Raw genomic sequence first — 27434 nt, forward strand, 5'->3', positions numbered from 1 at the left:
ATCACCCCTCATTCTTCTAAACTCTAATGAATAAAGGCCTAACCTGTTTAGCCGTTCTTGATAAGTCAACCCTTTCATCCCAGGAATCAGCCTAGTGAAGACTTTTACCATTTATAGTCAGGGTTAAGCACTTCCACCTATAAACACCCTCTACTTTACCCTCAACCACAAGCCTGTGCCCCATCTCAGAACAACATCATCTACAACAACTGTGCAAATTTTATTCTTTCTCCACCCCATACTAGCCAACCCAAGGCCTTTCCGAGGGAGGTTGCATATTTAATGCCAAGTAAGGGCAGTTTTAAAATCTGGGTCCATGCCCGTAAGGAGCATGGCTTGATAGTGATCATAATCAAAACATTAAATCTGAAGAGAAGATGCTACCCTTGGATAAATTAGAGATTGTATTTATGCTGTGCCAAAATCTATGAAACAATTTAAGATGGGAACACAATACAAGTTGCTTTAAAAGGAGAGTAGACACGGGTATGTATGGTAATAATGCAATGTACCAAGAAGTAAATTTTTTTAAAAGAAGAAACTTTGAAAAGGAGTTAGAATCTAAAAACAAACTTTTTTTTGAGCATGCCTCAAGGTTGGAAATGTTCTGTCAAAACGAAAGTATCAACTATTTTTTTTAGATGAGTAGAGATTGTCATGTAGTTATAAGCTGGTAATAGTGCAATGTAAAATTTCTGATTGATTTTGTTGTTCCAGTTTCAGAACTTGAAAATTTAACAACTTTCAAGTTAATATGGTTTTTAAAGCCCGAAATGCTTTAAGTCCCAAAACAAAGCATAGATTGAGCTGTGTTTAAAGTTGCTGGCTTTAAATCTTGCTAACAATAGGATGATCAGACCAGAGTCAATTGCTCACCTTCTCCTCAAGGAATGGCGTATTGACAGGAAAGCAGGACCAGAAGTGTCTCAGTAACTCCGCCACTGCCACATACATGTGTTTGAGTTCCATCTGGACATCACTTGGCATTATCTCTGCAACAAAAGCAACACGGAGTGAGCAAAGCAGAACTTATGGTTTCCAGCGGCACACACCTTTAAAAGCATGAACCCTCCCAGATTGGCTGGGAGTCATGTAGAACGGAGGATCAATCTCCTGGCACTGCTGGTAGAAATGTACTTTGTAATAGCACTTTGTATCTGTGCCCTCTCCTAAAGTCTGTACTTGCATTTTTTGGTTCCTTGATGTGTGAAGAACCCATCTGTCTTCATTCTCAACCATTCCTACAGGAACCTTGGGATATCACTGGAGCTGGTCCTGCCTCATGTCACTGTAACTTTATCAAAAACATGGCTTGCTATACTTTTGGTAAAAGTACAGCATGGATCAACTAAAAGGAAATTTCCTGCTTACTTTAAATTTAAAAATGCTTATCTTTCCTACTAGCAGCCTGTGACTGGTAAGTGAAAACAAACAGTAAAACAAAAGAATCCTCCTGGATTTGTTCACTTTGTTAATGTTGCACAATTATTAATGCTTAAATTCTGGAACCTTCTACATAATTCTGAGCTCAAAATATAGTCTATAGAAATTTTAAAACAGTGGAGTAGTACAAAAGTCTGGCAGTAACATAGGAAGAATAAGGCTGTTTTCATGGCTACATTATATCACGAATCCTGGAAATCTATTTTTTAGTGTCTTTTAATTGCATTTTGTTACAATTAGTAACCCAATATTGCTATAGCAATTTCAGAATGGAGCTATCCTGAGTTATGTATATCCACGGGCTTACTATCATTCTGGATTTGATAAAATGAATGGAAAGGAAACTTTCAGATGGCAGTTTGGGGGGATGCAGAGGTGGTAATTTTCCACATAGCATAATAGTTAAGGGTTCCCAACCTGCCAAAAATGGCCAAGAGTCACCAGGAATTGAAGATTGATCACCAGGGCACAGCTGGCTATCCTGGAGAAAAGTACTTTGCATTTGCATTTCATGCCTCTGTACTTGTACCTGCCACCCCAAGTCATCATACCCACCTCTCTGGCAACTGAGGCTATTTAATTACAGCTGCCTTTCTCCGGTTGACAGGCTCCCAGCCATTCCCTGCCTCCCATATCAAGAAGTCATAGCTGGCTCAGCATAAGGAAATTCCTTGCCTACCTGGTAAAAGTGCCAACTCTTTCCTGCGACTGGTAAACAAAAATAATTTTTAAAAATCCAGATATCACCAGTGCTTGAAATCTCAAACAAAAAGGGAAAATACTGGAAACACTCAGCAAGTTAGACAGAATCTTTAAAAAAGGAAAATGTTAACATTACAAGCAAAGCATAATCTGGCCTGCATCAAAACATGTAAACATTACCATGATTACCATGATACCATCATCTTATAAAGAGAAAAAGTATGTTGATCCACGGAGAAACCAATAAATTTTAAAAAGAGATGAATTCGCCAAGGAAGTAACTGAAAGATTTCACATTTTAAGATTTTTACTGTAACAAATAAAAACCAACATTGATCAAACGTCACCTAACGACTAATATGTCAAACTACAGACGCATTAACTAACTAACACAATTGAGATATGTCTTACAACCCGTTTTGCTGTACGCCGCACTTCTGGCAGACGTGTAGCATTACAAAAACAAGTACAAATTACTTCCGGCTCTCCCTGCTGCGCTAGGTTAAAACTTCGTGTCCTTCAAGTCATTCCACTCAGTCCAGGCCTTTCAGATCTGACTTTCCCCAGGAAGGTCCGCCTCAGTGACTCCTTGTTCCTTAAATCTCCAAAAGTCCCGTTGGTCCTGTCCTTCCTTTTGAAGGGAAAACCAACTCTCACAAGCATCCTGCATTTTTGTTAATACAAAAAGCCCTTCTCTGCTCTTCACAGCAGCTGCTGCTTTGTCCCTCCATACAGTAGTATTTGCTTTCTCTCTATGTCTCACAAAACTCTTGTCCCTTTACTGTGAGTTACTACGTAAACGTGTGAAACTGTCACTTAATTTCAATAGGTTTCTGTTCGAGTTTCTCCCCCATGGCCACCAGATCACATGGGCCTATATGATGACACAGCTAATGGTAAATGCTGAGCTGTTCAAATCCCAGGGGGAAACTTGAAACAACTGTCATAATTCATTTTGAAATTTATATATTTCGAGATGCAGGCTCTGAATTCAGTAGTAACAAGACCACTGAGTCTCAAGAGGTTTTTATAAAACTAAATTAAACATTTATTAATACAAGAAAGATTGTAATGACATACATATGTATACAAAATTACTACTATAATAACTACAAAAATCCCCTAATTAATCTGACTCCTTGTTACACCTCCATTAAGGTAACAGTAAAACACATAGATTTAAACAGACCCCAGGCAAAGAACACTCCGGACAGTCGCATTCAAAATGGGTTTCTTTCAGTTCTGGGTCCTTGCAGACAGCAGCTTGAGGCTTACAGGCTGGAGGCTTTAGATCTTAGAATCTCTCACCTTTTTACCAACAGCCTTCTCTTCCTTTATACATATTTTCCTCTTTGAATGCAAATTTTCATTGTATCACTATGTCTTTTGAACTTTACCTCTTCTAATAATAAGACCCCTTCATAATACCCACTTTATTAGTAATCCCTGGGAAAAATAAACAAACACACTGTTTCTGAGCTTCACCTGATTAGGTGTAATATTTCACTCCCTCTCTTTGAATCCAAGCTACACTAGCTTGTTTAAAGAAAAAATGCAAATTGCCCTCATGTTTACCTAATTAACATTTCAAAGCTACTTCTTTTCTATACATCAAAGCCTCGCGACTAGCTGGCTTTAATCCAATTAAGACACACACGCACATATAGACAGACACCACTAAACTCTACTTTAAAATAATTTCCAATAACATTATAGACATTACATCTTCTTGACACCTGTCTCTGAGCAGAGGTGTTTAGTATGACCTCACCATCCCCCATCCCCCTTTCCAGAACATTCTGTTTCACCTTAAGTTAAATGAGACATTTTAAAACATAACCATCTTGCAAAGTCCAGCATTCATAAAAAAAGCAAGGGAAATGTGTAGATAAAGAAGGTATAATATATATATAGAAACGAGCTGTTAACTTGATTGAGAGAAACCATCAGAACTGATGTTAGTGTAAGATCTTGATGGAAGAATTATGAGAAATAAAAACCAGGAGATGCAGAGAATGTGTGAATTGTTAAGGCAGGTTAGCTAATTGAAGGTAGGAGCTGCCTTCCATCGTCTAGTGTTGACCTGCCTTTTAATCTGCCACTTCAATTCTTCACTCCACTTTGACCCTGGCCTCTTAAACTGTATCAATGAACCTTGAAGCAAGCATGAGGAACAACACCTCATCTTTTAATTAGGCATTTAATAACTTCTGGCTTCAAGATTAAATTCAACAATTTCATAACCATTTTCTCAGACTGCAGGTAGTAGTAATGGTTCTGCTTTTACCATTTACATTTCCCCTGGACCCATCTTTTGTTTTTTTATTATCCCATCACCACCCATTTTGCTTTGCACCATCATCCTTTTGTCATAATTTCCCCTGCCTTCTACACCATCATAGACCTTCCCTTCCACTCACCTTTCCCTGCTTCTGTACTTGCTTAAAACCTGTTAATTTTAAAAAATTCATTCATGGGATGTAGGCTGGCTAGGTTTTTAAGCCAGCATTTATTGCCCATCCCTAATTACCCTTGTTCAGAGGGCATTTAAGAGTCAACCACATTGTTGTGGGTCTGGAGTCACTAGTGAACAAGAACAGGTCTTCATGGGTCATCAGACTTTTAATTCCAGATTTTTACTGAATTCAAATTTCACCATCTGGGATTTGAACCCAGGTCCCCAGAGCATTACCCTGGGCTTCTGGAATACTCATCCAGTTACAATACCACTATGCCACGTCCTCTCCTATTCTAACATCTCTAACGTCTTCAAGTTCTGATGAAAAGGTCATCAACCTCAAATGTTAACTGTTTCCCTCTCTACAGATGCCATCAACCTTCTGAGTATTTTTAGCATTTTCAGTTTTTATTGCATTTTTCTTCCACCAGATTCCTGAGCCACTGCAACATGCCAAGTTTTCATGGTGAACAAACAAATACACTTCCTAATCCTTATAGCAGGTACATTCGAACAAACACGGTTTGCCCACTATATACAAGTATATTGCGGAAAGGTTAATAGAATTAAAAATTATTCTAAACAAAAATAAAAATACCTGGAAAAGCTCAGCAGGTCTGACAGCATCTGCGGAGAGGAACACAGTTAACGTTTCGAGTCCGTATGACTCTTCAACAGAATTAAGGAAAAATAGAAGAGAGGTGAAATATAAGCTGGTTTAAGGGGGGGTGGGACAAGTAGAGCTGGATAGATGGCCAGTGATAGGTGGAGATAGCCAAAAGATGTCATAGACAAAAGGACAAAGAGGTGTTGACGGTGGTGATATTATCTAAGGAATGTGCTAATAGGTGACATTAAGTGTAGAAAGCAGGACGAGCAAGGTACAGATCTCCCTAGTGGGGGTGGGATGGGGGGAAGGGATCAAAATAGGCTAAAAGGTAGAGATAAAACAATGGATGGAAATACATTTAAAAATAATGGAAATAGGTGGGAAAAGAAAAATCTATATAAATTATTGGAAAAAAGGGGGGTCAGAAAGGGGGTGGGAGGAACTGGAACTGGAGGAACAGCACCTCATCTTCCGACTAGGCACTTTACAGCCTTCCGGACTGAATATTGAGTTCAACAATTTTAGATCATGAACTCTCTCCTCCATCCCCACCCCCTTTCCGACCCCCCTTTTTTCCAATAATTTATATAGAATTTTCTTTTCCCAATTATTTCAATTATTTTTAAATGTATTTCCATCCATTGTTTTATCTCTACATTTTAGCCTATTTCGATCCCTTCCCCCCACCCCACCCCCACTAGGGCTATCTGTACCTTGCTCGTCCTGCTTTCTACCCTTGTCACCTATTAGCACATTCCTTAGTTAATATCACCACCATCAACAGCTCTTTGTCCTTTTGTCTATGACATCTTTTGGCTATCTCCACTTATCACTGGCCCTCTATCCAGCTCTAATCCCCCCCCACCCCCCCGCCCCCCCACCGCCGTACTTAAACCAGCTTATATTTCACCTCTCTTCTTTTTTTCCTTAGTTCTGTTGAAGAGTCATACGGACTCAAAACGTTAACTGTGTTCCTCTCCGTAGATGCTGTCAGACCTGCTGAGTTTTTCCAGGTATTTTTATTTTTGTTAAAAATTATTCTAGCTAGTTGTCCCAAGCAGCTGCTTAGCAGATTTTTGAGATGGGACATTACACCCCAACATTTTATAATACCACCAGTCGGCGGAGTTGCCATCTTGTAATTCACTTCCTCCAATCTACTATCTTCAGGGTGTGAAACATTATTCCATGATATTAAATCTACATTTTAAATTGTAGAAGAGATAAAAAACTAAAGGGCATGAAGCCTACAAACTACTGAGTAAATACAACTGAGTAAGTACAATACTGAGTTTCTGCAACTTAGTAATTCACAGTAATGCAAATGGATAATGGTTAATGCTTTTAGGCTGATGATCAGCTGCCATTTTAAACATGGACAGTTTAAGTTGTGGAATTATACAGCCAGCCAGAGTTTCCAACCCTAACTGAGGTCATCAATCAAAATGTTTTGAAAACACTAAATTCACCAACTATTTAATTTAGATAATGGGGCCAAGACATTTACGTCAACAAATCCCCGAATTTTCATTGCGCAGTGTTCAACCGTGAACAGCCAAATCCTAACCCAGCAGCTTTTAACTTCCTATTTCTAGTTTGCCCAGTTCAGATTTTCTCAACATAGATACACTGAAGACAGTCTGCTCATACTGATAGTAATGCTCATTATTAACAATCTGACCTTTATTCAACACCAAAGTCTGACTTCGCTGTAAAATGGTCCCTATGCAAGACCTGCATGTGATATAGCACAGAATTCCACTCCCTTTCCCACACCCCCCCCCCCCTCCCCCCGCACCCCCCACCCCCAAACCCTATAGGTGCTGACTAATGCTTGAGTACACCGCCGCAGACACCCAGTTCTCCAGTATGCCACGGTAGTAGTGTCTTCCCTTGTAGGCCTCAGCAAGCAAGTTTTGGCAGATAAAATATTGGGGGTGCAAGTGAAAAAATGTACACCATTCAGGCTTAAAGCAGTACTTATGCAAAACCCAGATAGAGTCAATAAATAGTCATCAACAGCAGGAGCCAAAGCTGAGTTTTCCCTTCGGCTGTAGTGCCTCTCAACCACGGCCACTCTAGCTATGACCAGCACAGGATTATGATGCAGCCTGTAACCTTGCTGCTCTATATGGCTCTATACTGAACAATTCTGCATGCTCTATCCCTGAAAAATTGCAGGAGCTGTTTCTCTGCAATCCAGAAAACAATAAGGATCATATAAATAGAGGGGCTGCATCAAACCATGTTTTACAGATACAGATTAGTGGGAACAGAGAGGGTTACTTAAATATAGTCACACAAACATGAAGCATTAGTGACAATTGCACAAACCTTCGGCAGTGTGTGTCAGGACAGATACTCACGGTTTATAGCTTGGGATGTTCCTCCTTGCATGAGCACTCCACCAGGTGACAGGTCACTAATTGCACTGCTCGCCATATTGCTGGACAGAACCTGACCAGGGGATGTGCAAGGAAGATGTCAGTGAAATGACCTTGGATTTTGAACTATGTTCTAGAGTCGGTTGAGCAAGCAGAAAATCTGTGTGTATAGTTATAAAGCTAGATATATATTTTTTAAGATGCTCATCAGATTCAAGTTTATATTTAGATGGTACTACACAGTCCAGTATTATTATAGTAATACCAATAGAATATAATAGTAGGTAAGTGAAATTTTCAAACTATGTCCACTTGAATTGTGAAAAATAGTCATGATTGATTTCAGAGCAGCAGCAGAGCAGTGATAATTGCCCGAGGGCTAAGGAAAAGAAAAACACCATTCCTCCTCCTGATTACAAACATAGGAGCATGAGTAGGTCATTCAGCCCATCGAACCTGCTCCACTATTCAATAGGATCATGGCTGATCATCTGCTTAATGCCTTTTTCCCTGAACTATTCCCATATTCCTTTACATAATTGGTATTTAGAAATCTCTCAATCTCTACTTTAAACATACTCAATGACTGACCTTCCACAGCCCTCTGTGGAGTAGAGAATTCCAAAGATTCACAACCCTCTGAATAAAAATATCTCTCCCCATCTAGGTCTTAAGTGGCTTCCCCCTTATTTTGAAAATGTGCTGCCTGGTTCTAGACTCCCCAACCTGGGGAAACATCTTACCTGCATCTACCCTGTCTATCCCTTCAAGTATTTTGTAGGTTTTAATGAGATCACCTCTCATTCTTCGAAACTCTGGAGAATACAAGCCCTGTTTCCCAAATCTATCTTCATAACGACAGCCCTGCCATCCTGGGAGCAAGTCTGGTGAACCTTCTATGGCAATAACATCCTTCCTAAGGAAAGGGGACCAAAACTGCACACACTACTCCAGGTGTGGTCTAACCAAGGTTCTATACAATTGAAGCAAGACTTTGCTACTTCTGTGCTCAAATCTACTTACATTAAAGGCTAGCATACCATCAGCCTTCCTAATTGGTTGCTGCACCTGCATGTTAGCTTTCAGTGACTTATTGATGAGGACACCCAGCTCCCTTTGTACATCTACCCTTTCTAATCTCTCATCATTTAAGAAGTATTCTGCACATCTGTTCCTCCTACCAAATGGATAACCTCACATTTTCTACATGATATTCCATCAGCTATGTTCTTGCCCATTCACTAAGTCTGTCCAAATCCCCTTGAAGTGGCTTTGCATCTTCCTCACAACACACATTCCCACCTAGCTTTGCATCAGCCATGAACTTGGAAATATTACATTTGGTCTCCACATCCAAATCATTGATATATATTTTGAACAGCTGGGGCCCAAGTACTGATCCTTGCAGCACCCCACTAGTCACAGCCTGCCAATGCGAGAATGACCCATTTATTCCTACTCTCTGTTTTCTGCCAGTTACATACAAATTAGGAGCAGCAGTAGGCCACTTGGCCCCTTGAGCCTGCTCTGCCATTTAACAAGATCACAACTGGTCTGATTGTGGCCTCAACTCAACATTCTGCCTAGCCCCAATAACCTTTGACTCCCTTGTTAGTCAAGAATCTACCTACCTGTGCTTTAAAAATATTCATTGTCCCTGTCTCCACTGCTCTCTGGGAAAGATTCATGACCCTCAGAGAAAAAAAATTCTTCTCATCTCTGTCTTAAATGGGAGACCCTTTATTTTTAAACTGTAACCTCTAGTTCTAGTGTCTTCCACAAGGAGAAACGTCCTTTCAACATCCACCCTGTCAAGTCCCCTCAGGATCTTATATGTTTCAAACTATCACCTCTCAATCTTCTAAACTCCAAACGACACAGACCCAGCATCAAACCTTTCCTTTAAGATAACCACCCTACCCCATCCCAGGTATCAGTTAAGTGGACCTTCTCTGAAATGCTTAAATGCATTTATATCCTTTTATTACTGTAAGGCAACCTGTAATGCACAGAAGAACACAATCAGGCTTGTCTTTTGATATCTAGCTTCCCAATATTCACTGTCAAAGCTCATATATACAAATGACAAATTGGGCAAGGTAAGAGGAAATCCGCTGGTTACAGAGCTCTATTGCGGAGGAGTCAATGGCTCTAGGTAGGGATGAAAATTCTGCAGGAGGAAAAGCTCCCAGCAAAAAAAACACTTATGCAACTTCCGATGCAAGTTGTGTATGGTGTGTTGCTTCCCTGATGCCAGAGTAAAGGACTTCATTGAACATGTTCAAAATGTTTTGAGAGGGGAAGGGGAAGTCTTTGCCCCTGTGGGTACCAATGACATAGGAAGGAAAAGTGTTCAGATCCTGTAGACAGAGTTTCGGGTTCTTAGGAGGAAATTGAAGTGGAGAACCTCAAAAGGTCTCTCTGAATCACTCCCAGTATCACACAGTAGCGAGTATAGGAATAATAGGATAGGACAGGTTAACGTGTGACTGGAGAAATGAATTAGAAGGGAGGTCTTCAGAATCCTGGAACATTGGGATCACATAAATGGGACAGGGGACACTTGTTCAAGGTGGATGGGCTGCACCTTCATAGAGCTGGAATCAATGGCATCGTGGGAAGGTTAACTAGCTGGGGGTTGGTGGCAGAGAGGGGAGGGGAGAAATGGTGTCCAAACTAATTTGGCAGGAGGATGGGCACCAGGATGAAACATTAAGAGAGGAAAAACAAGGCGCACCAGACAATTGCACTGAACTATAATCCCTCACTTTACCATTACTATCAAGCTGGGGGACCAACTCTGGTTCAATGAAGAATGCCAGGAGCAGTACCAGGCATCACATGAGATGCCAACCTGGTGAAGCTACAGCAAAGGACTACATGCATGCTGAATAGTGTAGGCAGCATGTAAAAGACAGAACTAAGCAATCCAATAATTAATGTGTCAGGTCAAAGCCTTGCAGTCTTGCTACATCTGGCTTTAAATGATGGTGGACAATAAACAACTAACTGGAGGTGGCGGCTCCACAAACATCCCAATCTTCAATGATGGGGCAGCCCAGCATGTCAGTGCAAAAAGACAAGCTGAAGTATTTGAAACCATCTTCTGCCAGAAGTGCCAAGTGGATGATCCATCTTGGCCTCCTCTTGAGGTCCCCAGCATCACAAATGCCAGTCTACTGACAATTCAATTCACTCCACGTGATATCAAAAAATGACTGAACACAGACTGGATGCAGAAAAGGCTATGGTGTCCTGACAACATCCCAGCAGAAATACTGAAGGCTTGTGCTCCAAAACTAGTCATGCCTGTTGCGACTATCCAGTTCAAGGTTCATGTTAATATTTGAGGTAATTTTTTCATTCTGGGAAGATTAAAGTTTAACTGTAGAAAATGGAATAAATGCAACTAAAGCAGCTTGCATTTTATTACACTTAAAAGGTCGGGGCCATGTTGACTTAAGTGATCAATAGCTAGAAAGGTAAGAGCCATAAAACAGCAGGTGGGCTTACTTAGCTGGAGACTGGTGCCTACACTGCTTGCAAAGAAGTGCAGTCTAGACTTTGGGAGTTAGAGCTAATTTCGTTTAAAAGCATTCAGTGAACCCTGAAAGGCTACATCATCATGGAGATGGGTGGAGCTTAAGAAGGTTCTCTGATTTCAATTGATCTGTGTGTTTACCTGGTGAGGGGGTTGGCTGCAGTTTGGATCTCATGTGGTTCACAGCTCACAGAAAAGCCCTGGGAGATATTAGCAGGCTCCAGGCAGTTAGGACTCAGCGAACTCCTGGGGAGCTGAGAAGGTGGAGGAAGATTACTGGTTCTGTGCCAGGCAGTTAGGGCTTACAGAAGCCCTGGGAGCCAGTTATAGTTCAGTGCAGCAGGAAGACAGGAGTTTGAAGAAACCCGGGGGCAGTGCCAGTTTAGTAAAGCTAGCGGTCTGTGAAATACCTGGAATTGTGCCGGTAATTAGAGGCGGGAGTGCAGCTTTGTGAATCCTGTGGAATGCAGTCTCAGAAGAGACTGAACCCTGGGAGGTGAGCAGTCATTTAGGCAGTCTGAATTGGAGCAGCTTTTGTGGGAATTCAGAGGCTGGATCTTCAAAAGTAGAGTTGAAATCCCTCATAAGGGAGACAGAGCTTTAACGAGGTATTGGGACTCTCATTGGTCACAGGCATCCGAGTGGGTTGCTGAGAAATCCATGGGATCCGTCTTGGTCACAAATGCCATTTAATGTGCAGTGTGGTGTGTTCGGCCATAGTTTGCCTGTTAATTCATATTTATCTTATGTTAATTCTGAATGTTAGAGTAGAAGATAGATATTGCAGATTGTTTTACTTTTCTAACTATATATAGTAATGTTTATTTTGATTGTTTAAAACCTTGGAATCTTGTGGCTTTATTCTCCTAGTGGGTATCTAGGATTTCAAACTTTGCCTACTTTAACAAAAAGTTACTGGTCCCTGACTGGATCTTAACATGCTAAGCTCTTCTAATACAGCTACAACATGGCAACTACCCGAGAATGTAGAAAATTGCCCCAAACATGTCTTGTCCAAAAAAAGTCAGGAGGTGAGTTATTCGCTGAATAATTTCAAGCTTCTGACTTGCTCTTGTAACTACTGTATTTATATGGCTAGTCCAATTTAGTTTCTGGTCAGTGGTAATACCCAGGATGTTGATTGTGGGGGATTCAGCAATGGTAATGCCATTGAACGTCAAGGGGAGAGAGATCAGTAGGTTCTCCTTGTTGCAGTTTTAAAAGTTAAAATCGATTGATTTCTTAAACTTGAAACCTTTTAAAAGTCTGATAAATCTTGTCAAAAAGTAAAATCTATGACTTTTTAGTCTGATCTGAATTTTTAAACATCACTTTTTAAAATTATGTACCTGATCAAAATTATCTTTTTTTAAAAAAATTTAATTTCAAATTTTGTAAAATTATGCCTGCTAAAATGTGGCTTGCCAATTTATTTTTTAAGATCATTTTCCAGCAGCCTGCTTTATATAGTTTTTTTATGGTGCAGTGACTGAAAGTTGCATCCACAACTGCCAGCCATTTTCACCTACGTTAGACTATGTTGCTTGGCCTTGCTGCAGTCCATGCCAAGAAGGAATCCTCCTTCAAGGCAGCCAAAATTCTTGCTACCGGGTTTGCAATAAGTTCATGTAGAGATTTATTTGAAGTCAGCGGCAAGTACTGCCAACCACAAAATCCGGCCAATTAGATTAAAATTAAACAAATAAAAGGAGGCTTACGACAAACATAAGATAAATAATACAGTAGAGAACAAAGCAGAATATAGAAAATACAGATCTTCAAAAGGAATAATAGGGTCAAAGAGAGAGTAAGAGAATAGATTTGCTTCTAACAAAAAAAGAGAACTCAAAAGTTGTTTCCAAACATAATGGTAAAAGGATAGCCAAAGGAAAGATGGGGCCCATTACCAAAAAGGAAATATTTTTGTGAAGGCAGAGGCACTAACAAGTACTTTGCATCTGCCTTCGCTAGAGAAGAGGACAGTGCCCATGTGGCAGTAAAGGTAGAGGGAGTAGTGAAATTGGATGGGGGTAAAAATAGATAAATAGGAGGTACTTAAAAGGCTGGTAACCCTCAAAGTAGAAATGTCACCCAATCAGAATGGGATGCATCCTAGGTTACTGAGGGAACGAAGGGTGGAACTTGTGGAGACACTGGCCACAATTCTCCAATGCTCCTTAGATTATGGGAGTAGTGTCAGAAGATTGCAAATCTTCCATCCCTCTTTAAAAAAGGGGGAGAGGGGTAAACCTTCCAAATATAAGCCAGTCAGCTTAACATCAGTGGGGTAAACTTTTAGAGACAATTATTTGGGGCATTGGAAAAGCATGGCCAATAAATGAAAGTCAGTACAGAATTGTTAAAGGCAAACATGTTTGACTAATTTGATTAAGTTCTTTGATGAAATAGCAGAGAGGTTTGATGAGGGTACTGCAGCTGATGATGTGTATATGGACTTTCAAAAGATGTTAAAGTACCACATTAAAGCACTGTTAGCAAAATAGGATCCCATGGGATTAAAGGGACAATGGTATAGGGGGTAAGAGATTGGCTAAGGAACAGAAAGCAGATTACAGAACTCAAATATTGCTGAAAAGAGACATGTTGCTGAAGCTTTTTGCCTTGCACTCATAGGACAAACTCAAGAATGCCAAATTTCAAATGATCACAACAATTTATATCACAGGAAAAAGGCATGCTGGTTGGTTGGCAATTCAACTCTGATTAGCCGAGGCGCTACCATGGAAAAAGAACAGGGAACTAAGGGCCCCTCAAGCTCCTGAGTAATTCAAAAAAGGTGCAAGGCTTGAACATATTCCTTTAGTTTGCAGAGAATGGATCCTTATATATGAATGTACATCGTTTCTAGCAAGCATAAATGTTACAAACTTGACTGATTGTCTTAAAATCGTTGCTAGTGTAACTATTAGTGCACTCAGGATTGTTCAGCTAGTGCTGCCCAATCACAGAATCACATCCAACAGTAGAATCGTTGGGATGTACGCCCTATGTAATGTGGCTCATTTACGTTTGCCAGAAGATGGTGCTGAGTCATATTTTGGAACCGCTGCAGTCCATGTGGTGTAGGTACACCCACTGTGTTGTTAGGAAAGAAGTTCCAGGCTTTTGACCCAGCAACAGTGAAGGAATGGTGATATAGTTCCAAATCAGGATGGTATGTGACTTGGAGGGCACTCGAAGGTGGTGGTGTTCCCATGTATCTGCTACCCTTGTCCTTCTAGGTAGCAGAAGTTGTGAGTTTTATTCATAAGAGTCTGGACAGCGAGTGTTGGTAGGATCTTTTAATTGTGTGGTGCATCACAACAGAATCCAATCCTGCCATCACACATCCAGATATTTTTTATCAGAGGTCTTTAGGTAGCAATCAGGAGCAGAAAATTAGGCTCATTTTCTCTTCTGTAGCTCAGTGGTGCTGAAGCTAATTGTTGCACTCCATCTGCACTCTTAACTCTGATACTGCTCAAAAATAAAGCATATAATTGTCGATCTGTACAGCTTATTCCTATAACAAATTGTGTCTTCATCAAGTTTGGAGAAAAAAAAGTAAAAGTCCAGATTTTCACCAGTTCAAAGAGCTGGTTGGAGCTAAGCTTCGTGGATGAGGAGTGAAATTCAATCCCTATAATGGTGAATCCAATGTCCTTACTAATTCAATCTCCATTTTGGCTATTCAGTAGTAGGATAACAAATGATCATATGTGATTTGTGACAGAAGCAATATAATGTACTTTTGGCAATGGTTCACTTTTTTTTGTATTCATATGTTGTTCTCCATAGTATACTGACTAGTCAAATGGGAGGTTGACATAAATGAGCAAGGGTGACCCACCATAGGTACAGATGTGCCTCATTCCCTCTATGTAGTTCAGTTTTTGTTTACAAAGCTTCATTCTACTCTGCTCCTCTTTCTGGCCTGTTGAAACTACAACACAGACAAGATGATATCTGTGTTTGGCACAGGCACAAAATGTTTACGCTTATTTTATTGATCATACCTGAGCAAGACTGGGACTGTAATTAGCCATTTCTTGTCGTATACAATGGACTGAGTTAATGATATCCTGGCTAGTTGCGTAATGTTGAGATTGAACAGGAGTTGGACCATGAAAATATCTAAAAGAAAAATAGAAAAAAAGATTGAATTTTACTAAAAATAAGAACTTTGTTCTGATAACTGTGCTTTATTTTAGTTACATAAGAACTGTTGTCGGAACACTAAGAAGTAATATGCAGCGGTCTCTAGAATTTACTCAATTCCTCGCTTTTCATACTTCAATCCAATGCAGCTCACTCCAGTGAGTTATAAAGATCAACAACCAGATTTCACATATTAGTCCCTTTCAGCAAAATTACAGCTACAAACAAGATAGAGTGCATTTATTACACAATGGGCTGAAGGGCCTCTTTTCATGCCGTAAAACTCTATGACTCTATGATTATACACAAAAGGCTGCAATGTCCCCAACTACATAGATCAACAAATTTTGTGGCAGTAACCCACCCTACAGTACTGGACAGACCTTTCATTGGTGGCTAGATCGGCTAACAATGTCCTGATATATTTTGTGTTTAGGTGCGGCACCGTAAGAGATTTTGATCATAGCACAGCTAGAATTAGTTACTGACTCAAAGATTGGAACATTAGTCGAGTAAATTTAGGAGTCATCAGGACAGATTTGTCAATTTACCAAAATCACGTGAATAGTCCATGCAGCAAAGTCAGTTATCTTCAATTTAACAGCAACAACTCCATTCAAATAATGAAAATATTGACATTTGTGATTTTATGCAAATGGTATTTAGCCTGATAACCCAAGCAACAGTTGCACCCATCCATCTTAAAAACAAGGGGAACCTGAAGCCATTCCAGTGCAGCAAAACAGAAAACGAATAGGTTTTTGAGGACAGATAGATATTAAAAATGATTATATCTAAACAAGTGGCTTTTTCTACTGTATAAACTCATCTATAAGTTTTCAATGGTAGATCATTCTTTGGGAGGTTAAAAGAAGTCTTATACACAAGTTAATGTAGTGAATGATACTATAAGTCACTTGCTCTGGGAAGCGCAAAAATTTGTTTCTGGCCCATGCCCAAAACCTTTGCTATTCTGGGCTCTCGGTTTTATTAATCTTTCTCAGGTTCCTGGTTTCCAGCTCATTCCTCTCTTGTCCCTGTTTCATCAATTGCACACTCTTGAGCTTTTAAGCTTCCTACTCATTTGCAGGCAGTGGCAACACTATGTAAAAAGTCAATGCACATTTGAAATATACTGCTGTATGTGAATGATGGGGCATCTTCTCCATGGATTTCAGGTTTTCTGGCCCAATGGTAATTACATACGACTTAAGATAATTGAACTTCACTGGTAATCACTGTTACAAGTTTAGGTTTGTCGGATTATTATATTTTAGGACTATATCTTTTGGCTTGTAAGAGTGTTATAGTTTAGCACTGTATCTTTAAATTTCAAATAAATAAAAGTCATGTGACATATGCTTGAATTTGCTTGACACTAAACCTGGATAGTTTAATTCTTGAAGATCAAAGGGAGAGTCAAAATGAGATGGAGGTGATGGATGTTTACACCTGGGGACAATGACAGCTGTTTATAAGTCCACAACGAGAAGAGCCTAAGTCTCCCAAGAGCCAGAAAGGTATTATCGACATCAAGTTGTAAACATTTGTACTGGAACAAGTCCCTTTGATTCTAAGATGAAAGGCTGTTGTGATCCGAGATAGCTAATTAGCATTTCTACTTGGATGCAAAGCTGATATGTTTCTCATTGCCAAAGAGAAGGGGATAGGGGAAGCCATTTGAGATCAGGTTACAGGCTTCCCTAAAAATCCTGAAATTTCAGAGGCGGGGGGGATGGGTTGGCAGTTTTGATCTCACGTGGTCTGCAGCCAACTGGGAGGTGGGGAACAAAAAGAGATAGATGTTAGCCAGACCTGCAACTTAAGCAGAGAAAATGCAACTTTATTGATCACCACGCAGAATGCGAGTGGGAGCTCACACTCAGTTTGAAGACCAAGTTCGTGGAGAATTAAAACAAGGCTGAATTTTTCTGTCATGCTTTCTTATATTTGGCTCATTCTTCCCATTTAATTCCCAGCCTACTAAGTTTCTTCCAGCTGATTGGTATACAAATTTATTAGAATTTTGTTTCATATTAATTTGAGAAGGGTGACCAATGAACCACTCAAATTAGTTATGTAAAAATTTGTATCCTTTGTCAAGTTTTTCTCAGTTAGTAAAATAGCTAATGAACAAAATTCAATCATTAAAAATTACAATCCATGAGTCATGACCTCTGTAGCGACCAATAACTTTTAAAGAGAAATTCAAACTTCCAGTTATTAGCTGAAAGGGTGATATGTCCTGACTTCACATTTTATAAGAACTTTTACGATATCAATGACTAAAGACAAAACACCATTAATTAAAGACTACTTTAAACCACTGAACAGACAATAGTACTGGAACAGGGTCATTCAAACCCTCATTAATTTGAAGTCAGGTGCTGTTACAGTGCCACCTCAAACATCAGGAGAATTGCTCATAGAATGAGAACTGATAATATTCACCTGGATACATCTTCCATGGAAAATCCTGTATTGTTTCAACCAGGGAATCAACTAAATGGACATTGGAACCACAGGAAATATGTTTTGACATGTCTGAGTTAAATTAATATAGAAGAGGAGCAGGCCTGAGTATCTGGGCTGCAGTCAGAAGAAGGGTCGAGTTTGGTCACCCTGACTCAGGCCTACAGTCAACACCGGACAGACCAGCCGTGTTGGGGACTGTAAGTTTCAGCCAAATCATAGTGATATTGGTCTGAGGGTTTTGTGAAGGTTTGGGTTGAAAAATTGGTGTTTTTTTGCCAGTATCTTGATGATATTGGTCTGAGGGGTTTTTTCTTAAGGTTTCAGGACAGGACATGGTGCTTTGCCTGCGCTTTTGTAAGTTTTAACCAAGTCATGGTGACTTTGTGGCGGACACTGGGACCACCACAGACAATAATGCTGGAACAGGGTCATTCAAACCTCATTAAATTTGGAGTCAGGTGCTGTTACAGTACCACCTCAAACATCAGGAGACTTGCTCATAGAGTGAGAACTGATAATATTCACCTGGATACATCTTCCATGGAAAACCCTGTATTATTTCAACCAGGGAGTCAACTAAATAGACATTAGAACCACAGGAAATATGTTTTGACATGTCTGAGTTAAATTATTATAGAATTGTTATATATAGCTTGTTTTAAATTTTGTGTTTTGTACTGTGGGGTTGTGGGTGATTCAATAAAGGAATTGTGAATTATCAGAAGAAACTTGTTTCGCTGGTCATTCTGCTCAAGCTATACGCTTGTGAAGCTGGTGTCACCAACTTGAGCGTGGGGAGGGTCCCTGACGGAAAAGGGGGACCCCTACACCCAACCACAGGAGAAAAGAACTGATAACTGAGGTTACCATATTCATGTGGCATAGGAAAGAGAACAGATAGTGCATTCCTTAAAAAGCTACCATAAGAGTATCCCGAGGAAGAATATCCAATTGTGTACTGTGTGTATAATCTAACTCATGTTTAGAAAGTTCAGCTTTCACATCCAAAAAAAAAGGTTACTGAATCAGTTTGAACGTCAGCACATAAGTTTGTGCATGAATGTGTTCGGGTCACACAATCCTGCTCTATAATCACAAACCTACCTGTCAGCCTTCTTCAAATTTAGTGCAACTGTCTTCTTTGAGTTCTTCTCTCCCAAGTCTTCATATTCTATTGCTTCCTGTAACTTCACCTTCACAGAAAGAAAATTTCCAACAATCAAACTTTAATACAAGCTGTATCACACTGTCCTACCCAATTGCTGTGCTCTCCTACAGCTCCATCACCTGCCTGATCTTGCCATTCTGATCCACAGACCATCCTATTCCCCTCACCTAATGTATCATGCCACATTAGTCTCCCATTTTCTTTATCCCTTTCAAATAATTTCTAATTGAATTAAACTTCAGTTTTCAACTCAAATCTGATTAGCTTGAAGTTAACAAACGCTTCCTCCTGAAAACAAGAGGGAAAGTTTCTTAACTTTAAATTAATCAGAACTGAAACCACACAGCTGAGAAAAATTGGAAGACAAACATTTTCACCTCAGAAAATTAGGTCTTAAAACTAGGCCATTCGAGCAATAAAGTTTCATTTTTGGACAAGGCCTTAATCAAATGAAACTTCAAAAGATGAAAAATAACAATGTGCAAGACAAGCAACTACAAGAAGGTCAGAAAATCAACTTTCTTGCAAGGGAAAGACTGGGGAACTAGGCAATTTCAAAGTAGAAATGGGCAAAAAAGTAACTTTTTGGGCGTATCAAGAGAATAATCAGGAAAAGCAGGATACCAAGTTGGAGGCAAGTCCTATATTGAATAGGGTTGGGAAAGAAGAATACCTCACATCAAGGCATTAAAGAAAGCATCGGTAAATATTTTGTTCCATTGGGGATAGTGTGGAAGAGCAGAGGGATTTGGGAATACAGGCTCACAGGATATTAAAGGCAGCACCTGAAGTTGTTAAAGCTATTAGACAAGCTAATTGAATTCCAAAATACAAACAGAAAATATTGGAAAAAGCAGGTCAGGCAGCATCAGTGGGGAGGAAAATAGTTAACATTTCTGGTCGATTACCTTAATGCAATTCTAGAACTTGTCCCCCTGAGCTATAGAATATAAAAGACAAGAAGTAATGATGAGCTTATCTTTAAGGCCTGTTAGAGTACTGAGAGAAGTACTAGGTTCCACATTAATAGAGAATATTGAGGCTCTGAAGAGGATGCATCAGATTCAGTAGGATGCTGGCTGGTATGAGGAAACACTAATGGGAAGGAAAACTAAAAGAACTGGGTCTTTTTCATTAGAACAACATAAATGATGGTAGAAGTGTTTAAAATTTTGGAATGATGGGACAGATTAAATAGCAGACTGCTACTAGTGATTGAGGGACCAAGAACAATAGGCCATAGATACAAAATTTAGTGTGAGAGACTTAAACAGAGATAGGAGAAACTTCTTCAGCATCATGAAGCTGTGAAATTCATTTCCAAGGCAAGTGAATGAGGTAGAAACAAGTCAAAAGTCAAGATTAGATCAGTGAAGTGGAAGAAGGCAGGGAGGCTGAAGGAATATGGAAAGAGGATGGGCTACTGTGATTAAAACCATTTGCTCACATGGAGCTGACAAGACTGGTTGAGCTGAATGACTAACAATCAGGAGCAGGAACCCTATCCGATCAATGCGGCTGACTCTTAACTGTCCTCTGAATTGGCCTAGTAAGACACTCAGTTCAAGGACAATTAGGGATGGACAACAAATACTGGCTTTGCCAGCTATGCCCACATCCCATGAAAGAATAAATGAAACTAAATTAACTGTATTGTCCCTACCACTAACCCAGCTGCAATCAGCTAACTCAGCAGACTGGGAATCAAACCATGGAACTTCTGTTGAAGGGTCATGAGGACTCGAAACGTCAACTTTTTTCTTCTCCACCGATGCTGCCAGACCTGCTGAGTTTTTCCAGGTAATTCTGTTTTTGTTATGGAACTTCTTTGTTTGCCTGACTCAGTTTCTTATCATGTAAATCTACTGAGGCACTGGGGAAGTGTAACTTGACTTAACTTAGCGACCGAGCATGATGAAACAGAATTCTCAGGTGAAGTGCTAGTAAATCTCGGATGGATGATTTTGTTCTATATTTAAGGCCTTGCTCTGAGTCTGTTTTTACTCCTGTTGTTGGTTGTCGTCCTGGCCACGGTTCACCACATGAGAATTCTGATATCTATCCTGTTTAATCATTGTTTTAGAATGATGCAGTTTTGTTTCCTTTTGCAGCATTCTTTATTCTTACCTTCTTGACTGGTGGCTGGAAACAATCTGAATCACGGGAATTACCATCAGTGCTGTTGTTTTCACTGTTCTGATCATTTTGAGTTTCTCTGCAAATGGAACACAAAGGATTACATTACACAATTACCTTCCAAAATCTTCATTCCTCCACCTCTGGCCTCTTTTTCATTGCTTATCCCTCTCGCGCATTATTAACAACTGTACTTTCAACCACACCCATCCCCCAAAAGCCACTCTGGCGCTTTACTTACCCTTCTTTCTTTAAAGATTCATCTTAAAACATACCCTTTTGACTAATCTTTTGATCACTCCCCCAACACCCACTCCCCCAAATTGGCCGTGTGTTCTATTTTCCTCCATGGCTTGATAAAGGACGTTAGGACATTCTTCTACTCTAAACATGCTACATAAATGCAAGTTATTGTATATTGAAGATCTCTTATGATGACTTGGAGGACATGCTCATTTATAATTGTATATTATCAACAAGATGTGACTGGGAACTTGTGATGGGGAGTGGTACAAGTTGTGAAACACTTGCAGAAAATTCATGTTATACACAAGACTTTTAATATATTGCAGAAGTCAAGAGTGGTGAAACGGGGATAACTGAAGCAAGGCATGCAGACCTAATTCAGTTACCATTTTAAACTCATGTATTTTGCCATCCATTTTAGATATTTCCACTATAAATTCCTATGTTCACACTCAAATGAAAATTACCTTTGTAAAGTTGTCACACAATTATGCCCTCCTGCTGGCATGAATCTAATTAAAGGCTTTCCTTTCAAAATCCAACTTTAAGAAACAGGATTTTAAAAATCAGAAATCCAACTGAAATTAGGAAAGAAATCATCTTTCTCCCTCTATCAATTAACCCCTGTATCTCTCTCTCTCTCTCTATTTCATTCAGTGTTCGAAATCAGAAGCTCTTTCACATGGTTATGCCATTAGCATCAACCTGTTTTTCAAAACAGCACAATATAATTAGTTAGTTGCAACTGGTGCTTATTTTGCAGCTATATTTTAAGTTTATAGATCAAAAAATGCAAGTGTATAACTAGTAATTTGTCACATACTCAAGTCATACATATCCTGTTCTGTTTTGAAAAGCACGATACAAAAGTAACCTCAATAAAGCTAAATGTACTCCCTTGTTTTTCAAAATTATTTCAGGACAAGTTACTGAACTGAAAGTGCATCTTACTGAATGAAATTAATATCCTAGGATATCCTTTAATCATCTTAAACACCTTCATCTCCCATGCTCAAGGCAATATGACTTGGTCTATGCAACCTTTCCTCATTATTGATCCCTTTTATGTCCTGGGCAAACTGCATCTATTCAGACAGTACAGTTCAAATTAATCTCAGAATTAGAGCTCTGTGAGAAAATAGGTCCAAACCCAGGCTTTTGGGAGAAGCAAAGACCTTCAAACTTTAATGAAGGAATTAAAAGGTTAAAAAAGAGACAACTTAATGGATCAATTTAAATGTTATGAAAAGTATTGTTCAAAATTTTGCCTAAAATCTTTATCTTGATCATGAAATTCACTAACTGAGAAAAATGAGACACAAGTCTTTTTAGAAAGCATTTTGAGTAACATATGAGGAAAAGATTAAGTCAGTGATCAAATTCACACTGGAATTCCCCTTAGTGCATCATCTGGTGGCATGACAGGAAATAGCAATAGGAATTCCCCATTAAATCATCACCCAGTGCTGTGACAGCTAACAGGCAGGTGTTGACACTTCAACTTTGCAGTTCCTATAGGACATGTTAACAGCAGATTTCAACATTGCACATGCCTAGTGCATACGAAAGTGATGTTCTGATGAGCTTGGAGATAGATGGTAAAGGAACCACTAGTGCACCAGTAAGCCACACAGACTGGAAGGTCCTAGGACATGTTCTCAGCCTATGTTTAATGAGTTTAACTCAAGCTGTAATTTAGTTGAAGGCCCTTGTGTCTCTGGACTATGGAGGGGAAAACTCAGCCTGGGTTCCAGCTCACTGGCTGGTGGTCAGTCTTGACTGTGATCTCGAGCAATCCAGATTCACTGCAGGAGTGGGGGCGGGGGGGGTGCCTAACTGATCACTTAGTGAACTAATCATTTATTGTCAATTCGTCACAAAATAATTATGGGTCCAGTAGCATTGTGATTATGTTACTGGATTAATAATCCAGAGATTCAAATTCAAATCTCACCACAGCAGCTCAGAATTTAAATTCAGTTAATTAAATAAAACAGGGCTAGGCAGACTGGATGCAGGGAGAATGTATCTCCCCTCTGGTTGGGGAGTCTAGAACCAAGGGCCACAGTCTCAGGATACAGGCCAGGCCATATAGGACTGAGATGAGAAAAAATTCCTTCACTCAGAGGGTGGTCAACCTGTGGAATTCTCAATCACAGAGGACTGTGGATGCCGGGTTACCTAGTATATTCAAGAAAGAAATTGATAAATTTTTGGATATTAGGAGCATCAAGGAGTATGGAGAGAAGGCATAGCGTTGAGATAATACTGAACGGTGCAGCAGGCTCGAAGGGCCAAATGGCCTACTCCTGCTCCCTGTTTCTATGAAGACCTAGTATCAGTAATAGCGACCACAAAACTACCGGATTGTCAAGAGAAAACCCATCAGTTCACTAACGTCCTTCAAGGAAGACACTTTGCTGTCCTTCCCCAGTCTGGTATAATTTCAGATCCGCAGCAATGTGGTTGACTCTTAACTGCCTCCTGATATGGCCTAACAAGGCACTCAGTTGTATTCGTGAAGGCAGCTCACCAACACCTTCTTAAGGGCAATAAATGCTGACCTTGCCAATGACGCCCACATCCCATGAATGAATAAAGAAAAACAAACAAAAATCTGTGAATAAACTAAAAGACATCTTACAAAAAGACCCAGAGGAAACTGTATTGACACGTACTGTTTGCGGAGGACGGCTGCCAGCACCATAGCACTGTGATGATTGAAGCGACGGATTATAGCAGCATTGCTGCTCTCCTTGTTGGATTTAGAGGACGACAGCGCCGAAGTTCCATAACCCTGTGAACAACAGTTTTGGCTGCAGTAAGGCTGTTAGATAAACAAGTTATCACAAACACCACCACCCCCCCCCAAATTTAAACCACCAATTCAATCTATTCTCTATGTTATATACTATATCTCTGAAAAGAAACACTGAAACCAAACATACATCATAAAAATAAACATATGCTTTTTAGGGAGTTCGCTGAATCCCCAGTCCATGCACAGATACTGGGCCCTGACCTGAATATGTGTAGCCTGCTGAATAAAAATATATAATCTGTCCTGATTATTTATTAACTATGTCAAAGGCCTGCATTTATATATCACCTCATCATGTCCTGCAGCATTTCACAATAACTTACATTTGAAATGTAGTTGCTGATATTGTGTAGGTAAACGCTGCAGCCCTTTGACTGCAACTTATATAAAATTTTAAAATGATTTGAATGATAGCTTAATTGTTTTTTTGGGATGTTAATTGAGAGGAGAATGTTGACCAGGACACTGGGAGAATGTCCTGTTCTTCTTCAATTGATGCTGTAGGATCTTTTATATCCACCTTAACAGACAGTGCCTCAGTTTAATACCTCTAACATTGTTATGTGTATGTTGAACTTATGAAGTTTCTTTGAATCCATAATATTCAGACTCAGGTGAGAGTGTGCAAACTGAGGCAGTGCATTTTAATGCATCACAAAGTACATGCAGTCTCAACCCAACCAGACATAGACACATACTTGCAGTTTCCTTGGGCCTGCATACAAATCCATACAACTTTGTAGTTTCCTTCATAACATACACAGAATTTTCCCCCTACCCAAAGCGTGCATGTCAATTTGCATATTGTCATATACTCTTTATACTTGTCCTTTTGACTGAACTACTAATCAAACTGCCTTTTGGAAGAATGAAAGGAGTATACATGGTGCGATGCAGGATTACACTGTGCAGTTTGCATAAAAAAAGGGTTCCCGTGTGCTGGCCCCAAGTCATGTGATAAAATAAGTAGGTATTTGGTAAAAGGTTAATAACAGCAACATGGTAACATAGCGGTTATGTTATTAGATTAGTAATCCATAGGCCTGGACTAATGATCTAGAAAAGAGAATTCAAGTCCCTCCACAGCAGTGGGGAATTTGAATTAAGTTAATTGTTAAGTAAATAAAATACCTTGAATAAAAAGCTAGTATCTGTACTGGCAACCATGAAACTACCAGGTTATCGTAAAAACACATTTGGTTCATTAATGTTCTTCAAGGCAGAAAATCTGCCATTGACATCAAGTGTGGCTGACATGTGACTCCAGAACCCCTGTAATGTGGTTAACTATTATCTTATTATTAAACGCAGACTGGGTGACAGCTTTGCGGAACGCCTTCGGTCTGTCCGCAAGCATGACCCAGACCTCCCTGTCGCTTGCCATTTCAACACTCCACCCTGCTCTCATGCCCACATGTCCATCCTTGGCCTGCTGCAATGTTCCAGTGAAGCTCAGCGCAAACTGGAGGAACAGCACCTCATCTTCCAACTAGGTACTTTACAGCCTTCCGAACTGAATATTGAGTTCAACAACTTTAGATCGTGAACTCTCTCCTCCTTCCCTACCCCCTTTCTGATCCCCCTTTTTCCAATAATTTATATATATTTTTCTTTTCCCACCTATTTCCATTATTTTAAAATGTATTTCCATCCATTGTTTTATCTCTACCTTTTAGCCTATTTCAATTTCCCCCCCGCCGCCCCATCCCACCCCCACTAGGGCTATCTGTTCCTTGCTCGTCCTGCTTTCTACTCTTTCTCCTATTAGCACATTTCTTAGCTAATATCACCACCGTCAACACCTCTTTGTCCTTTTGTCTATGACATCTTTTGGCAATCTCCACCTATCACTGGCCCTCTATCCAGCTCTACCTATCCTCTCTCTCCCCTCCCCCCAAACCAGCTTATATTTCACCTCTTTTCTATCTTTCCTTAGTTCTGATGAAGAGTCATTCGGACTCGAAACGTTAACTGTATCTCTCTCCGCAGACGCTGTCAGACTTGCTGAGTTTTTCCCGGTATTTTTGTTTTTGTTCTAACTATTACCTGCCCTCTGAACAGCCAAGGAAGCCACTGAGTTTCAAAACCACTACACAAAAAAACAAATTTAAGAAAACCCAAAAGACCACCCAGCACTGACCAAATTTGGACACTATATAGTCATACCCAGCCCTGTTGACCCTGCAAAGTTCTCCTAACCAACTTATGCCAAAATTGGAAGAGCTGTCCCACACTAGTCAAGCAACAACCAGAAAGTTATACTCATGGAGTCGTACCTTTAGCCAAAGGCACAAAATCCTCCATCAGTGGGAAAGCCCTGGCACACTGGCAAGACAGATTCACTAGATGTGATGGCACAATGGTGTATAGTTGGGAGGGAATGGCCCTGGGAGTCCTCAAAATTGACTGTGGACCCCATTAAGTCTCATAGCATCTGGTCAAACATGGGCAGGAGAAACCTCCTGCTGATTACTACCACCTACCACTGTGCTAAATGAGATTGGTTCTACCAATACAGCAACTCAAAAGTGGGCATCCATGAGGCATTGTGGGTCACTGGCAACTGAATTTTATTGCACCACAATCTGTAACTTCATGGCCCATGGTTTGTCACAGTCTACAATTCCCATCATACCAGGGAACCAACCCTAGAGAAGAGTATGCCAAAAGAAGCACCAGCGTACCTAAAGATAAGTGCTAACCTGGTGAAGTTACAACACAGGACTACATTCATGCTAAACAGCAGAAGCAGCTAAATGACCTCAAAAGTAAAAGATCAGATCAAAGCTCTGCCACATATTTGAGAGTCATAGGTTCTTATGGCACAAGAGGAAACAATTCATTCAGTAATGAATGGTGATGCAGAATTAAGTAACTAACAAGAAGAGCAGGCTCCATGAATGTCCCAGCCTCAATGATGGCAAAGCAGCATTTAAGTACAAATGGCAAGGGTAAAACATTTGCAACTATCTTCAACCAGACGTGTTGAGTTAATGATTGATCTTGGCCTCCTTCTGAGGTTCCCCACTATTACAGAAAACAGACTGAAGCCAATTTAATTCACTCCACAAGATATCTAAAAATGGCTGGGCATACTGGAAACAGCAAAGGCTACGGGGCCAGACAATATCCCAGCTGTAGGGCTGAAGACTTGTGCACTGAAACTAGCCAGGCCTCTAGCCAAGCTGTTCCAGTATAGCTACAAAACTGGCACCTTTCCAACAAAGCGGAAATTTGTCCAGATATGTGTTACCAACAGAACCAAAACACTGTATATCTTAAAAAAAACCTT

General features: G+C 40.0%; 1 protein-coding gene across 2 annotated transcripts in view; it reads right to left on the minus strand.

The window, feature by feature from the left end:
* Positions 1-27434, minus strand: part of gtf2h1 (general transcription factor IIH, polypeptide 1) — an 82014-nt gene that overhangs the window by 17397 nt on the left and 37183 nt on the right. For both annotated transcript variants that reach the window (XM_078549004.1, XM_078549003.1), the window contains 6 exons: positions 24000-24118; positions 21067-21154; positions 18876-18964; positions 15155-15272; positions 7580-7670; positions 877-992 (listed from right to left, as the gene is read on the minus strand). In XM_078549004.1, the coding sequence (XP_078405130.1) occupies positions 877-992; positions 7580-7670; positions 15155-15272; positions 18876-18964; positions 21067-21154; positions 24000-24118 (621 nt within the window). The remainder of the gene's footprint in view (positions 1-876; positions 993-7579; positions 7671-15154; positions 15273-18875; positions 18965-21066; positions 21155-23999; positions 24119-27434) is intronic.

The sequence above is a fragment of the Cetorhinus maximus genome, chromosome 9, assembly GCF_964194155.1.
Source record: "Cetorhinus maximus chromosome 9, sCetMax3.hap1.1, whole genome shotgun sequence".
NCBI lineage: Eukaryota > Metazoa > Chordata > Chondrichthyes > Lamniformes > Cetorhinidae > Cetorhinus > Cetorhinus maximus.